This window comes from Erythrolamprus reginae, chromosome 5, assembly GCF_031021105.1.
Source record: "Erythrolamprus reginae isolate rEryReg1 chromosome 5, rEryReg1.hap1, whole genome shotgun sequence".
In the NCBI taxonomy this organism is placed as follows: Eukaryota; Metazoa; Chordata; class Lepidosauria; order Squamata; family Dipsadidae; genus Erythrolamprus; species Erythrolamprus reginae.
In genome coordinates this window covers 98,701,355-98,718,612 of record NC_091954.1, presented here as the reverse complement: position 1 = coordinate 98,718,612, position 17,258 = coordinate 98,701,355, and the positions used below count along the sequence as shown (strand labels likewise).

The window sequence follows — 17,258 nt, the reverse complement described above, 5'->3', positions numbered from 1 at the left end:
TAAACATTGGTTTTATAACTCTTTTAATAAAGTTTTTTTGTGTGTACATTTTTATAACGGAAAAATCTTCAGCATCATGTACAGGTAGTTCTTTACTTATGACCATGATTGAGCCCAAAATGTAAGATTTGAAAGTGATAAAAGAGGTAACCACACAACCTTATCTGACTGCATCATGGCTTTCTCCGACGGGATTGTTAAGGGGTCGTGCATGTTGTAATGGAGCTAAAGAACTGACTTCCAAAGGGAGGCAGGCAGCGCTCTCAAAGAAGCTGAATAAAAATCCATTTTCACCCAGCCTCTTTGAAAGAAAGAAAAAACAACATTGCGTGCCAGAGAGACTCTGCCTGCAAAAGAGGATCTTCTAGGTGATGGCCCCCTTCTCTGTGGACATATTCCCTCCCAAGTATGATTGCCTCTCACCCTGCTACTTTTTCAAAAAGCCATGAAGACCTGGTTTTGTCGGGGGACCACAAATGGAGATGGAGCCAATCTAGTATTTGATTTGTCTTGCCATGGGGATTTTATGGGGTTTTTTTTATGTTGTGGGTTTTTTAATGTTGTATGTCATCCAAGTATGGGTTGGGCATTCATATAAATATCTTTAATAAATAATAAATGTGGCTGGCAGTTTTAGCCATAATGTCATCCCTGCTTCTTCCAGAACATCTTCAGTCTGCCACTTTTCACTGCAAGTCTCTTGTCTCTCTTGGCTTGGTTTTCATTTCACAGACATGTTATTGTAATGCAAAGTATGGTTTAATGACTGTGTAACAGGTGTCCTGTTAGTCTTGGCTTGTGTAAATATTGTACGTTCTTGGTTGTAGTATTCTTGCTAATCTAACGCTAGTTCCTCTTATCTGGGTATTGGCTAATAGGTATACGATAAGAAAGTGTTCAGGGCTTCTGAAATTATTACGTTAAATTTCAGCAGCAAAATGCCAGGTATTCAGCAACGTGATTTCGACTGCTGAATATAAATAACACTTTCTAAAGGCACCCCATAGTTTCTATTCCACTGACATCACCAGTCATATTTTATCCTAGCGGAAGTTTTCCAGCTCAAAAATTCTAAGGTCTTCATGCATGCCCTGTCTATTTAAAATCACAGGTGATCAATAATATTCAACCCTGGTAGGTATGAAGGCTACTCAAAACTCTTTTTCCCCCTGCATGGTTGTTTTGGAGATTTATCTTCAGTCTTGCTAAAATATCTAGCCTCTTTTCAGCTTCAATTTCTTCACTAATAGTCAAATGTTGATCGGCTACAGAAAATGTTCAGAAACTCTTGTTCCTGCCAGAGGAGGTTTAGTCAGATTAACTAAACTCGGCATCTGCCATCTTCATTTTTTTCTTACCTTGAACAACTGTCCATTAATTTTAACTAGGGCCGTAATGGTGAACCTATGGCACAAGTGCCAGAGGTGGCATGCAGAGCCATATCAGGTCATGTAAGGTGAGCATGTGCGTGCTGGCCAGCAGATTTTTGGCCTTCTGGAGGCTTTCCTGACCCTTGGGGAGGGCAAAAAACCCCGGTCCACCGGGCCTACCGGAAGTTTGTTTCCAAACTTCTGGTAGCCCTGCTGAGCCCATTTTTTTTGCCTCCCACAAAGTCTGGAGGCTTCAGTGAGACCTGTGTTGATGTGCCGAGGGGGTCGGGCTATCACACGCACCCATCCTTTTTGGCATCTTGCCTGCTCTCCTTGCCTTTCGTAAGCTCCTTAAGACCCACCTGTGTCATCAGGCACGGGGGAACTGAGACATCTCCCCCGGGCATATACAATTTATGAATGGTATGTGTGTATGTATGTGTGTTTAGAAAATGGTTTTTTAAAAATGTTTTTAGTAGAAATTTAGATTGGTTGTAAACTGTTTTTTCACTTTGTTGTGAGCCGCCCCGAGTCTGCGGAGAGGGGCGGCATACAAATCTAAATAAACATAAACAAACAAACACCCGAGCCAAAAAAAAAAAAGGTTTGCCATCACTGAACTAGGATATGCATTCAAATTTGCTCAAAAGAGTTGCAGTGGTTTTAACTTTAAATTATGTAGAGGTGATGTCTGATTCAGTAGAACATAATTTGGGAACAGGTGCCTAAATTATATTAAATTATTTAGGCATACTTGAATTTTATTAACAGGTAGTCCTCAATTGAGTCCAAAATTTTCATTGCTAAGCAAGTCGGTTAAGTGAGTTTTGCCCTGTTTTATTATCTTTCTTGACACAAATTGTTAAATGAGTCACTGCAGTTGTTAATAATGGATTAGGTGAATCTGGATTCCCCATTGACTTTGCTTGTTGTTGCTTGTCACATGACCCTGGGACACTGCAACCCACGTAAATTCATGTCCATTACAAAGCTTCTGAATTTTGATCATGGGACCATGATAAATGAGAAACCATCTTATGCTTATGCTATGCATTGATGCTGCAATGAGAAACTATGTTAAGTCACTTTTTCAGTGCCCTTGTAACTTCAAATGGACATCAAACAAATGGTTGGACATTGAGGATTACTGCAAAATCATTCCTGTCATAAATATAGGAAGTTGCATGATGTTAATTAGGTTCAACCTCATCATGTCAAACCATTCCATAGTTATTCATAGTAAACCAGGGGTGAAATGGTCCTGGTTTATTTGTGCTTGTCAGTCATCGGAGAACCGTTCGTGAAGGGAGTGTGAGGTTCCGCTCACTTGCGTGGATGCCACTATTAGGGTTATTTTACCCTCTGCAAGTGCAAAGAGTTCTGTGTATGCACAGAAGGTAAAAGAAAGCATGAGTGGAGCCTCATGCTCCCTTTGCAACTGGCTTTCTGATGACTGACAGGCATGAGTAAACTGGGAGCATTTCACTCTTGATGTAAACCTACCTGTCTGTGTTTGACTACCTTATCATCTATAGCAGCGTTTCCCAACCGGTGTGCCGCCGCACACTAGTGTGCCGCGAGACACGGCCAGGTGTGCCGCGAAGCTAGGGAAGCTCCAGCTGGGCGGGGCGCTGCCGGTGCCTCCGACCTCCCGGCTCCTGCCCGATGCTGCGGTTTCTGGCGCTCTCCTGCTGGGCCCCAAAGAAGGAAGGCAGGAAGAAGGAGAGCTTCATTCTTCGTGCCTTTTTCCCCGCCTTCCTTCTTTGGGGCCCAGCAGGAGAGCGCCAGAAACCGCGGCATTGGGCAGGAACCGGGAGGTCGGAGGCACCGGCAGCGCCCCGCCCAGCTGGAGCTTCCCTGGCGTCGGCGGCAAGTGTCCTTTGGGGCCTGGCGGGAGGGCACTGGCGGTGGGAGCGGGGGGGATGGCGGCTGCAGCGGCGCAGACAGTCACGGGGAGATGGCGGTGGGAGCGGGGGGCGGGGGGGTGGTTGTAGCGGCCACAGGCAGTAGCGGGGAGATGGCAGGGAGATGGCAGCGGCCGCAGGCAGTCGCGGGGAGAGCTCCAGGGTGGAGGCACCGACGGTGGCAATTGGACGTGCTGCTGGACGCGGTAATTGCTGGCGCTGCGGGCCTGGCATATACGGCGTCCAGCAGCACGTCCAGCTGCCGCCGTCAGGGCTCCCGCTTGCAGTCAGCTGAGAGAGAGAGAGAAAGAAAGAGACATATAAGGGAGGCAGAGAGAGAGAGAGAAAGAGACATAGCAAGAGAGGCAGAGAGAGAGGCAGAGAGAGAAAGAAAGAGAGACATAAGAGGCAGAGAGAGAGAAAGAAAGCAAGAGAGGCAAAGAGAAAGAAAAAGACATAGCAAGAGTGAAAGAGAGAGAGAGCAAGAAAGAAAAAAGCAAGAAAGAGATAGCAAGAGACAGAGAGAGAGCAAGGGAGAGAGAAAGACAGAGGAAGGGAAGGAGGGAGAGAGAAAGAGAGGAAGAAAGAAAGAGGGATGGAGAGAGAAAGAAGGGAAGGAAGGAAAAGAGAGAAAGAGGGAGAAATAGAGCGAAAGGGAGGAAGAGAGAGGGTTTTTTTGTCCAAACTTTTCTTTAGCCCCCCCCCCGCCCCCCCCCCCTTCAATGTTCCCCAGGATTTTGAAAATATGAATAATGTGCCGCGACTCAAAAAAGGTTGGGAAACACTGATCTATAGATTAGCTACAGGTTGTCCTTGATACAGAGCAGATGGAAGCTTTAACTCGAAATCTTTTCTTTATTGCTCTGTAACAAAATGGATTGGAATTTTTTTATTTCACAGTGATGCAGCACAAGCATTCATTGTAAAGCCGTGACATTTTCTATATCTCCTTGGATTAATCTGGGCAACGGGGGAGAAATTGACCATAGCTCTTGACTGCAGAACAAAACCAAAAAAAAAGCCTAATTCTCAAAAGCAGTTTCTAGACACACTGACTGCTACAAAGGGACCCCATGATTCTTAATAGAAGGTGGGATGTCTAAAATAGAGGAAAAGATCAAAGCATTCTGTTTTACTTGAAATGTAGCCATCAAAAGGTAGCTCAGGCTTTGTGTGACCGGCTAGTTTTACAAACACCAAAATTTTGGATCAGCTAAATTATGTTTCTTCAGTGCCTTATTGACTGATGTTTATTCTGCAGTAAGCCCCCATCTGATCTGTGCTGTTTCCTGTCAGGAAAATGTGCATAAAAGAACTTTGCTCAAGCGTGAACAAATTATGTAACTGATGAAGAGAGAAGATTCTTGAGTTAGAACATTCCCAATGGAGCTGCAGGAATATTGTGTCTTTAGTTCCACATTTTGATTAAAAAGCTGGTGAAAATTTTTCCTTTGATCAACAATTACGTATGTTTTAGAGCAGTAATCCAGTTACTTAAAATTGAACTCTACAGAAATATTTTTTATGGGCCTAAATCCTTTTATTTAGGACAGTGTTTCTCAATCTTAAAATACAGTGATACCTCTACCTACAAATGCCTCTACTTATGAACCGGATGTTCAAGATTTTTGCCTCAAGAACCATGGGGCCTCTCTAGGAATTTCCTGGGAGGAAACAGGGCTGGAAAAGGCAGGGAGAAGCCTCCATGGAGCCTCTCTAGGAATCTCCTGGGAGAAAATGGCCTCCACCCTCCCTGTGGTTTCCCCAATCGCACACATTATTTGCTTTTACATTGATTCCTATGGGAAAAATTGCTGCTTCTTACAAACTTTTCTACTTAAGAACCTAGTCGCGGAATGAATTAATTTCGTAAGTAGAGGTACCACTGTATGTAGATTCCGACACCCAGAATTCCCAGCTGAGGAATTCTGGGAGTTAAATTCCACATATCTTAGACTTGCTAAGATTAAGAAACACTTGTTTAGGATACCTTCGGTATGAACTATTTCTAACTCAATGTCTGATTTTTGGAGACTGAACAAGTCCTTGCAGTTTTCATGACAAGGTTTTTCAGAAGTGAATGATTGTTTCCTCCTCCAAGCTGATAAAAAGTGATTGGCCCAAAGTCCCCCAACTGACTTCCCGTCTAAGGTAGGATTAGAACTCGCAGTCACCCAGTTTCTAGCCTGATGCCTTAACCATTAACCAGCTTAGTTGAGAAAATTAACCTTAAAATTGAAGCCACATTAAGGATTTTATTTTTGGGTTGAAGCATATTAGGCAGCTCTCCTGGAGTGATCTTATTTATTTTATTTATTTATTGGATTTGTATGCTGCCCCTCCCCGAGGATTCGGGGAGGCTCACAACATATCAAAACAATTACAGTACATATCTTGAAAAAATCCAATTAATATAGCTAAAAAACTTTAAAAACTCTAATAACATTTAAAATCATTCATTCCAATTCACATCTTACCAAGTAGGAACCCCAAACATTGAAAAACCTTTATTGGCTTCCCTTTATTGTGTTTTAAACAAATGATTTATTTCCCCTATGTTATTTAATAGTTGTACTGCAGTGCACTGTTTCAATTAATTTTATTTCTGCTATTTGAGTTTTTTGCTGCCTGGAAATTATTACCAGTTTAGATGTTACCTCTTTATATTAAATATTTAGATTGTGATCTTAAATGTTTTATAAGACAGTTGTTTTACATAAATTATGAAGGGACTACACATGCACATAATAGAGAGGAAGAGATAGAAAATAACTTCATACTTGTAAACTGTTGTAATATAAAATAAAGTTTCATACAACAATACACAGTGTTGCTTTTCTTAAATGTCTTTTAATATTAGTCTGATGATCCTTTCTTTTAAAAAAAAGGACTCAAATTTATACATATATTAATCATTCTCTTTGATCCTCAACCATCTACTGCATTTTTCAGTGTATAAGACACAACAGAGTATAAGATGCACCTTAGTTTTTGGGGAGGAAAATAAGGGAAAGAATCTGCTTAACAGATACTCATCTGGCTAGCATCCTTAGTCTGGTCAGTTTCAGCACATTATTTTATCGCCTGGTTAGGGCTTTAAGAAAACATTATTTGGAGAGAATAACAATGAAAAACCTTGCAAGCCAGTAAGAGCTAGGAACATTGTTAGAACCTGGTTAGGGCTGGAAAGAAAAATTCTGAGCTAGTAGAGCAATTTAAAAAAAACTGCAAAGACTTAAGGACTTGGAAAACATTCTTCGCAGAGAATAACAATGAAAGACCGTGCAAGCCAGTAAAAGCTGGGAACATTGTTAGAACCTGGTTAATGCTGGAAAGAAACATTTGGAGCAAGTTAGAGTAATGAAAAAAACCTGCAAAGATTTACAGCTTGGAAAACATTCTTAGAAGACAGTAACAATGAAAGAACCTGCAAGATAAGAGCTGGGAAGATTGTTAGTACCTTGTTAGGACTGGGGGGAAAAGCATTCAGAGTGTAAGACACACCTGAATTTTCAGCTTCTTTTAGGGAGGAAAAAGGTGCATCTCATACTCTGAAAAATACGGTTGATTTGTTTCTGTTTAAGGAAAAGGAAAGGTTGAATCTCATGGCCATTTTAATTGCTAAGAAATATACCATGTTTCCCCAAAAATAAGATAGGGTTTTATATTAATTTTTGATCCAAAAGACACATTGGGTCTTATTTTCCGATTGGGTGTTATTTTTTGAGAACTATAGTGCTAAATGCACCATATTGCCTGGCTGACAATCTTAACTGGGCTTATTTTGGAGATAGGGCTTTTATTGTTGTTATTGTTATTTATTAGACTTGTATGCCGCCCTTCTCTGAAGACTTGGAGAAGTCTTACAAGCATCATGAAAAATGCTAGGGCTTATTTACTGGTTGGGTCTTATTTTGGGGAAAACCTGGTACAGTTGTGGATTCTATTGTCCATTATGAAATGCAAAGCGTGTCTCTTCTGCTAGTAGTAGTAGTAGTAGTAGTAGTAGTAGTAGCAGCAGCAGCAGCAGCATCAGTAGCAGTAATAGTAATAGTATGATGCCCAGTTAATTAGTTCTGAACTAAAATGCAGAAAGCAAAATGAACAAAATAAGAAATGTTCTTAGATGGTCTGTTATATGAAGCATCTAGGGGAGAGGAGGAATTTGAAGTGCTGCCCTGTGGATACTTTTCGATTTTATCAATTTATTTATTAGAGGAAGGCTGTGCTTTTTAGTTCTGTTAGACCAGTTTAAATTCTACAGTGCGTGCATCTTTTATTTCAAGAATTGGCACCTGGGGCTAAATACAGTACATGCCTCCATGCCTTTGTTCAGTCTCGAAATTCCTCTGAAGTTTATTTAATTCAATAGCAACATTTCAAAACAAATTGCTGTTTAAGGAAAACGTATTTTTTAACAATGTATTAAGTTTAGTGAGTCAGTCTTTTGTGGGAAGGATATTTTTTTTTCCCTTAGGAGTTTCAATTTTAATAATTTAGGGGCCCTTTCATTCGTTTTGCTGAATGAAATCCTGGGTGTTCCCCTTCCCGAATCCTGCACTGCTTTGAAGTTTTTCCAGTTGGTGTTGAGGTCTGGGGAACCCAGACAGAACAGGTGTCTAGGATTTTTTTGTGATTCTTGGAGATCTAATGTTTCGGACTTCTCCCAAGTTCAGCTTTCGTTTCAGAGAAAATGCACATTCCAGCTTAACACTTCACGTGAAGATAATCTTAAGGTTTTTATTGCATCTACGCTCTCGAACTATGGATGTGCTGTACTGCAAGCAGGTGCATTAAGGTTTTATTTCTTTATTAGAGTTGAATGGGACCTTGTAGGTCATCTAGTCTGACCCCATGCTTGAGCAGACAAATGGCAGTCTAATCTCTCCTTGAAAGTTTCAAGTGTTGGAGCATTCACAACCTGTTTATGAACACTCTTACTAACTGCATTACACATTAATAAATATGGAATAAACAGGCACATCCCTTCATTCTGACCAATTCTTTTAAGTTTTTTTTCTTAAAAAAAACAACCCACTGATCATTGTTGTGACTTGCTTTAAAACTCCTTGCTCAGAACAGCGAAACAAGATTTTTTTCCCTTTCTGTGGAGCAGTGAAGAAAGCTGGTTACGTTTGTGTTGTGCAATTGTTGCTAAGGAACACTTGTAAGTTCAAAGAAAAGGGAATGTAGCTATTTCAAACAGCCTCCCAATTGTTTGTAGCTTCAATAAACTACACACTCCAATGAAATGCTGAAGCTAATCAACTCTGGAAAAAAATAATGGATTTTTTATTTTAAAAATGACATGTTAATCACAAGGTAAGTAAGCAAAACTAATTTCATCTTTGCGAACAGGTGCTATTATGTTTTCAACAAGACAAAATGATTATAAATTTGTTGATTCTGTTCGGCATGGAATTCAATATAGATTTTTATGTCTTTTTGCTGGTTTACATATGGTTTTCCTGTGTAAACTGATGTTAGAAGTAACAATGAAGAGAAATCTAATTATATATATTTTTAAATTTCCCCCCTCTTTTAAAACCCCATTTTTCTTTGTTTTTTCCAAGAAAACTTTCTAGAAACAAGATTTAACTTGTGCTGAATTATCCAAACTTATTCTCAGTGAATATAATTAAGTTCCACAAGGGCCTGGAAGCTGCAAGGAATTCCAGCTAAAATACTAATTTTTAAAAAACTAATTAGCATGAATAACAAACCATATAAAATGACAAAAGCCAAAAAGACCAGTGCTGAGAAAGAAGCTATGGATTGTGGAACTGCAAAAAAACAGGAACACCTTGAAAACAGGTTAACTATTCATGATTTTATGAAAATGCAGCAACTTTTTCAGGTGAGCAAATGTTCATGTGAGATATGGTTTAAAAAGTTCAATCAATCAGAATAAATCTGGAAGGGACCTTAAAGATTGCCTAGTCCAACCCTCAGTTGAAGATCCTCCTATCTGGAGGTGTGATAGAAAATATATGTTTGTGTTTAACATAGGTTAGAACAATGAAATGCATAGATAGGATAAAGTGAATGAGATGGTTCAATATAAATAACTGATCTCTTTTGTAGATTATTTTGCTGCATTTTACACATGCAGGGCTGGTATTTCTGACAAAGACCTTTGAGGAAAGGTGGTTTTATTTGCATGTGGGATTGAAATATTTTTATTTATTTATTTATTTTGTCCAATACACAATGAGGGTTTTAGTGGGTATATATCTATATACACATAGAAAAATACATGATGAAGGTTATAGAGGAGATACTCATAGTAAAATATATCTAAGAAATAATAGAAAAGAAGGTATAGTAATAGAACATATCAATGAAAGAATAGAAGACGTGATATAGGAATAGAAGAAAGGTATAGGAGATATAGGAGAGCAATAGGACAGGGGACGGAAGGCACTCTAGTGCACTTGTACTCGCCCCTTACTGACCTCTTAGGAATCTGGATAGGTCAACCATGGATAATCTAAGGGTAAAGTGTTGGGGGTTTGTGGATGACACTATGGAGTCCAGTAATGAGTTCCACGCTTCGACAACTCGGTTACTGAAGTCATATTTTTTACAGTCAAGTTTGGAGTGGTTAATATTAAGTTTAAATCTGTTGTGTGCTCTTGTGTTGTTGTGGTTGAAGGTGAAGTAGTCACCGACAGGCAGGACGTTGCAGCATAGGAGGGGTTCTCTGCTCTGAAGTAAAATGAGTTGCAATATATGAGTATCATTTTAAAAAAAAAATTGATGGTCACCCTACCTTTTCAGAAATGTGCCCCAATAAGTGAAACGTTACATTTCCAGGAAAGCAATATAGGACCTAACACTGTGTAACTAATTAGATATCAAGAAAAATTGGCTTCCTGGGCTGTGCTAGTTGCCACAAGCAGAAATTCAGTCTTTTGTTCAAAGCCACCATCAATAAATCAGGGAGGCAGATCAAATCCAACCTCCACTCAGGGCATTATCTACAGAAACTATCTAATTTACATGAATCCATGCAATGAATGGAGGCCACAGTATCTAGTAATTGTTTTCACTATTGTACAGTTCTTATAGGTAGGATATTCTTTAACATTCAGTTGCAACCCCTATTTCCCATCCTACATTTTGCAAAAGAAATCATAAGTCTTGACTTTCTATGTGGCATCCTTGCGTGTATTTGAGTATCTATCAGTACTCAAATAGATATCACCACTCTGAGCCCTCTCAAGTCATTTCTTCTCTCTCCTAAGCCCTGATCAGCTACTTCAGTCAATTTATACTGGTAACTATCTAATCCTCCGATCATTTCGTTGTTCTCTGAATTGTTGTGATTCCTCTGAATTCTTTTATGTGGTTCTTGGTACTCGGCATAATACCTGAGATGAGGTTTGATGAGTAGAATAGAGTAGAATGGAATGGAATAGAATAGAATAGCATAGCATAAGTGCACCAGTGTGCCTTCCGTCTCCTGTCCAATTGTCTCTCCTTATCTCATTTATCTTTTCTTCCTTTCAAATATGTTCACCTAAAAGTAAGTAAGTAAGTAAGTAAGTAAGTAAGTAAGTAAGTAAGTAAGTAAGTAAGTAAGTAAGTAAATAAATAAATAAATAAATAACTAATTAAATTCTTTATTGGCCAAGTGTGATTGGACACACAAGGAATGTGTCTTTGGTGCTCTCAGTGTACACCATAAGAAAAGACACATTTGTCAAGAATCATGAGGTACAACACTTAATGATTGTCATAGGGTACAAATAAGCAATCAGGAAACAATATTAATATAAATTATAAGGAAACAAGCAACAATTTATAGTGATACGGTCATAAGTGGGAGGAGATGAGTGATAGGAGCCATGAGAAGACTAATGGAATTAATACCTGACATAATTTAGACATTATACAAAGTAAAATATCTTCACGAGATCATATCTACTGAAGATAACCTTTTACCTCTCTGAGCTAATAGATTCTGCTATCAAACTGTTGTTGCTATTAAGCAGGATTTTCTTTCCTTGTTTTAAAAAATCTTTGGAATTATTATTATTATTATTATTAATTAGATTTGTATGCCGCCCCTCTCCGTAGACTCGGAATTATCTTAGAAACCAGGGGATCATAAGTTCTAGTTGAATTTTAGACATGGAAACCAGTTGGGAGACTGTGGGCCAATTGCTCTCAGTCCTAAGAAGGAGTAATGACAAGCCACTTTTGAAAAACCGTCACCAAGAAACTGCAGGGACTTGATCAGACAGTCTCTGAGAATCAAAGTTGAAAGGAAGGGGGGGGGGATGATGACTTAAATCCATTATTTTATATCCTGAACTCTTGAATAAGAAATAATAGGTCTTGACCTTTTTCTGCATGACATTCTTTGAAGTTATTTGAATTATCTTTGTTGCCTATCTCTGAATTTATTTCACTCTTTTTAAAGTTTGGTGGTCAGGACTGGACACAAATTACAAGTAGGATCTGTTGAGAGTCTAATAGAGTGGAATGATTATTGTCTATGATTTGGAATTTATAGTTCTGCTGACGCAGCTTAAAATGGCATACCACGTGCCTTCTCTGCAGCCACATCATACTGTTGGCAATCAATTACTGTGTCAAAATATATATTTCAAATAATGTTATCATATATTAGTACCAAGGCAATATCCCTCATTCTATAGCTATGTCTTTGATTTATGTTTCCTTTGTCCTTGTCTCTTTTAGATTGTGTTCGATTAGTTTCTATCCATTTATGCAACCTCTCAAGATTATTTTGAACTATTTATCCTACTGATTTCAAATTAATTGTAAACCTTTTATTTATTTATTCATTCATTCATTCATTTATTTATTTATTACTTTTTATTTATTTGTTTTGTCCAATACCTAATACATATTGAAGAGAATAGACATGAAGTATTACATATAAAGAGAAGATATATTATTATTATTATTATTATTATTATTATTATTATTATTATTTATTGGACTTGTATGCTGCCCCTCTCTATAAAAGTAGAGGAGAAGATATATGAAAGGAAGAAAAGATATATGAGATATGAGATAAAGAGAGACAATTGGACAGGGGACGAAAGGCAGACCTGGAGAGGTTAATCGTGGATAGTCTAAGGGAGAAATGTTGAGGGTTAGGGGTTGACACTAAGTCTGGTAATGAGTTCCACGCTTCAACAACTCGATTGCTAAAGTCATATTTTTTACAGTCAAGCTTGGAGTGATTAATATTAAGTTTGAATTTGTTGCGTGCTCTTGTGTTGTTGCGGTTGAAGCTGAAGTAGTCATTGACAGGCAGGATGTTGCAGCATATGATTTTGTGGGCAATACTTAGATCGTGTTTTAGGCGTCGTAGTTCTAAGCTTTCTAGACCTAGGATTGATAGTCTGCTTTCGTAGGGCATTCTGTTTCGAGTGGAGGAGTGAAGGGCTCTTCTGGTGAAGTATCTTTGGACATTTTCTAGGGTGTTGATGTCCGAGATGTGGTATGGGTTCCAGACAGATGAACTGTATTCAAGGATGGGTCTGGCAAAAGGTTTGTAGGCTCTGGTGAGTAGTGTGAGATTGCCGGAGCAGAAGATGCGTAGGATCAGGTTAACAACTCTAGAAGCCTTTTTGGTGATATTGTTGCAGTGGGCTTTAGCACTTAGGTCTTTTACTGAATGTGGGTTGGGAGTGAGAATTTGTTTATTCAGTTCACATGTGAGGTTTGGATTCTTTTTGCCGATGTGTGTTGTGGTTCAGCCTGAGGCTGCTCAGGGACCGGCTGCGTCTCTGCTGGCTCCATGCCTGGAGGAGGATGACAGTGCAGAGAAGGGGGCTGAACAGTCGGACGGGGGAGAGGAGAGTCAGGAATGGGATGAAGGAGAACAGCATGAGAGCCCCGGGGGGGGGGCCCTCTCCCCAGCCAGTAGCTTGGAGTCATTAGGTGATGACGCACAAGCTGTCATTGACATGAGACAGAGACGTTCAGAGCAACGAAAGGAGCAGTTAAAGAAATATTATCACCATTGAATTAGAAACAGCTGGGTTTGGGTGTGGTCCTCATCAGCAGGGTTTAAAAGGCAGGCAAGGCCTTGAAGCCATGTGGAGTGTTATCAATTGGAGTTGCGGTGACCTGTTTTGATTCTCAGCGTCTCTGATCTTGGCTTGTGGCCTAGCAGTCTGGAAGACTCGTGGGAGGCGTATGTTTGCTATCTACAGCTTCGTCTTGGCAGCAAGAATCTGGTATTGCTTCATAGACTATTGCCTTCGTGTATATATTTGAAGTTCCAGCGTTTTTCCTGTTTGTAAGGACATTTTCTGTTACCTGTGTTTTCCTTGAATTATATAAACTGCCTTTGCCTTTTACCAGTGTGTCTGGCTTCTCTTTTTGGGTTGGTATTGGCTTCTGGAGTGACCCAGACAGAACAATGTGGAGGGTAGAGCGTTTGTTGGCTGATATTTGAAGTTGCCAGGTGTTAGACAAATCTGAGACCTTAAAAGCATCCAGCCAACAACCTGGGTGTCAGGGCTCCAAGTAATACACCCATAGCAAAGAGAACTCTGAGGCAGGAAAATTCCTTAAATAACAGGTTCATTGGGTATCTCATATTGGCACAGGCTGGTGAAAACCAACTCTGAATGTTCCTGCAACTTTCAACTAATTGAAAGTAAATGTTTCCCCCCTTTCCTAAGCAATCAATCATGTAATCTAATCACAGTGTCATACAGTTGCCTGATAACTTCATTTTTCCTCTTTCCAACCACCTGTGGGAATGTCCTTTGTTCCCAGGAGAAAGTATTTTGTTTTGGTACAATCCCCAGCAATCTCCTCTCTCCCTAGCTCTCAACTCCAGTGTGGCAACAATGAAGCCTCAAAATAGTCTCGGTCAGATCAACTTCAGAGTTGACAGGCAGCGTCCCCTTAATTGAAAAGGACTTTCAATTGAAAAGAAACAAAATTGCAAAGAGGTGACTTAAGGTTCAGTCTAACCTCCTCTCCCTCCCCCTGGGGGCCTTTTAGGTGAAACTGATTAATTAACCTACAGTATTTGCCTTCACAACACAGCTCTTGACCCAAGCAGCTCCAGGGAGTGGATACTCCTTCCATTGCACTATGTACAGCACTTGCCCCCTATTTGGATCGGGAGTCACTGCTCACAGTCACTCATGCCCTCATCACCTCGAGGCTCGACTACTGTAATGCACTCTACATGGGGCTACCTTTGAAAAGTGTTCGGAAACTTCAGATTTTGCAGAATGCAGCTGCGAGAGCAGTCATGGGCTTCCCCAAATATGCCCATGTTACACCAGCACTCCGCAGTCTGCATTGGTTGCCGATCAGTTTCCGGTCACAATTCAAAGTGTTGGTTATGACCTATAAAGCCCTTCATGGCACCGGACTAGATTATCTCAGGGACCACCTTCTGCTGCACGAATCCCAGCGACCAGTTAGGTCCCACAGAGTGGGCCTTCTCCAGGTCCCGTCAACTAAACAATGTCGTTTGGCGGGGCCCAGGGGAAGAGACTTCTCTGTGGTGGCCCTGGCCCTCTGGAACCAACTCCCCCTCCCCGGAGATTAGAATTGCCCCCACGCTCCTTGCCTTTTGTAAGCTTCTTAAAACCCACCTCTGCTGTCAGGCATGGGGAAACTGAGATACTCTTTCCCCCTAGGCCTTTACAATTTAAGTATGGTATGTTTATATGTATGTTTGGTTTTATAAAAAGGGAGGGTTTTTTAGTTGTTTTAGTACTGGATTGTTACATGCTGTTTTTTATCACTGTTGTTAGCCGCCCCGAGTCTACGGAGAGGGGCGGCATACAAATCCAATAAATAAATAAATAAATACATATTTTAATGATAATCAGTTTGATACCCCTTTCCAGTTAGAGAATGAACCAATGATGTATACTTGGGTTTGCAATAAATTGGCATGTGTCTTAGATTTCACATTGTTTATGTGCTGTACATAAGAACATAAGAAGAGCCATGCTCAATCAGGCCAAAGCCCATTGAGTCCAGCATTCTGTGTCACACAGTGGCCCACCAATTGTACATGGGGATCTTGAGCAGAAAGAGAAGGCAAAACCTTCCCTTTCCCTTGACCCCCAACAAATGATACCCAAGGTTATCCTGCCTGCCTCAACCAGCATAGAGGCAGCACTTGGACAATAACCAAATACATTATATTGCTTATCTCACCAGAGAAAAACATCATGGGTTATTTTATTGAGTGATTGATTGAATTTATACAGCTACCCATCTCACCAAATTGACTTTGAGTGGTGCACAACAATAAATAAAAAGAGATAACATAAGAATAACAAATACACATATAAAAATTCATAACATTGAATACAAAACCCAAAAATGCAAGCTATATCTGAAGGAAGAATTAAAAACCTCTAGTTATATACTGCATGTTTTTCTCAAAACGTGAATGTTTGTGGAACCTAAAAATGGGAAAAATGAAGAAAAATATAAAGGGAGAGAAAAATCAAAGCAAGTAAGCAAGCAATTAATGTAGCAACTTGATTGTAGTCACACAACAATTTTAACTAGCTCAGACAGCTAGGTACAACTTCCTTTGTCCATCATGGTAACTTTTGTTTAGTGTGATCGGCAAACGAAGCCCACTTGGTCAGTTTGTATTTCAATGTAACATGAGAACGTACAATTCCAATATAAAATTGTTCAATCTCAATGATAGTTTTAACCGCAAAACATATACTTTCCCCCATCCATTTAGCACCTTGAATAAACTCTGCATAGATTTCCAGAAGGCTTGATCTTCTGTAGCAGGCTGAATTTGTTAATTTTAATTGAGGAAGCATTCAGGTTTTAAGAGTGTGAAGATGAGCATAGAACTATGAAAGGAGAAAGGAGATACTCATTTGTAATCAAAGTACACACTGAAACTCGGAGCTCAACTACTGAACCTATAAAAATAAATGGCTGCATTTATTTTAAAATGCTGAAGAAGCAGAGAAGGGGAAATATTTGGAATAAAAATCTGAAATGTGCCCCAGAGCTAATATTATAGCTTACTGCCGAGTGGCAGATGCTGATGTGTATGTGTGTGTGTATTTTATTTATTTATTTATTTTATTTATTTATTTATTCGATTTTTATGCCGCCCTTCTCCTTAGACTCAGGGCGGCTCACAACATGTTAGCAATAGCACTTTGTAACAGAGCTAGGCTATTGCCCCCACAATCCGGGTCCTCATTTTACCCACCTCGGAAGGATGGAAGGCTGAGTCAACCTTGAGCCGGTGATGAGATTTGAACCACTGACTTTCAGATCTACAGACAGCTTCAGTGGCCTGCAGTACAGCACTCTACCTGCTGCGCCACCCCGGCTTTTAATGTTTGTTTTGTTCATAAACCCTGGTTCTCTGCTGGATGGCGAGAGAAAGGGGATGCTTTTAAAGTTTACAGCAAATTCGAAATTGGTGGGATAAATCTTAATCTTGAGAGTTTGCATAAACGGTTACATAGATGGTCCTTCAGATATGGTTTTTTTAATTCTTGTGAAGCAAGTAGGTTAGGCCAGGGGTAGACAAAGTTGGCTATTCTATGATATGTGGACTCAGGAATTCCTGAGCTAGCATGATTCGCTCAGGAATTCTGGGAGTTTAAGTCCACAAGTCATAGAAGAGCCAACTTCGCCTACCTCTGGGTTAGGCAACTGTGTGTGAATTAGGAATGGAATAGAGAAGAAAACAACCAAGAAGGAATGGGTTTTTGGGGGGATTGAAGAAATTTGACAGATTGAAGGAGGGAAGTTAAAGGCTCGGAGTAAACAGGAGAAGGCTTAGAAACAGGCTGGAGCAGACTTGGCATCAGAGTTATAATAAATTCAGAAGCAGAGGCAGTGGGAAGACAACAGAGGAGAAGATGGAAATAATTTGGATTGTTGGTTATTAGAGAATGAAATCACATCATAGTGGCTAAGAGTACTGATTGGGCAACTGTAGGATGGCAGCGGCAGAGAGAGAAACAGC

The 17,258-nt window shown here is 39.9% G+C and overlaps 1 protein-coding gene across 5 annotated transcripts in view; it reads left to right on the top strand.

Moving 5' to 3' along the window:
- The first annotated feature begins 8,432 nt into the window (after window positions 1–8,432).
- Window positions 8,433–17,258, top strand: part of WDR49 (WD repeat domain 49) — a 147,259-nt gene continuing 138,433 nt past the window's right edge. For all 5 annotated transcript variants that reach the window (XR_011559239.1, XR_011559240.1, XR_011559238.1 and 2 more), the window contains exons 1-2: window positions 8,433–8,596; window positions 8,848–9,131. Coding sequence is in view for 1 of the 5 variants with exons in the window: in XM_070753568.1 (XP_070609669.1) it covers window positions 8,985–9,131 (147 nt within the window). In the remaining 4 variants the exon portion in view is untranslated. The remainder of the gene's footprint in view (window positions 8,597–8,847; window positions 9,132–17,258) is intronic.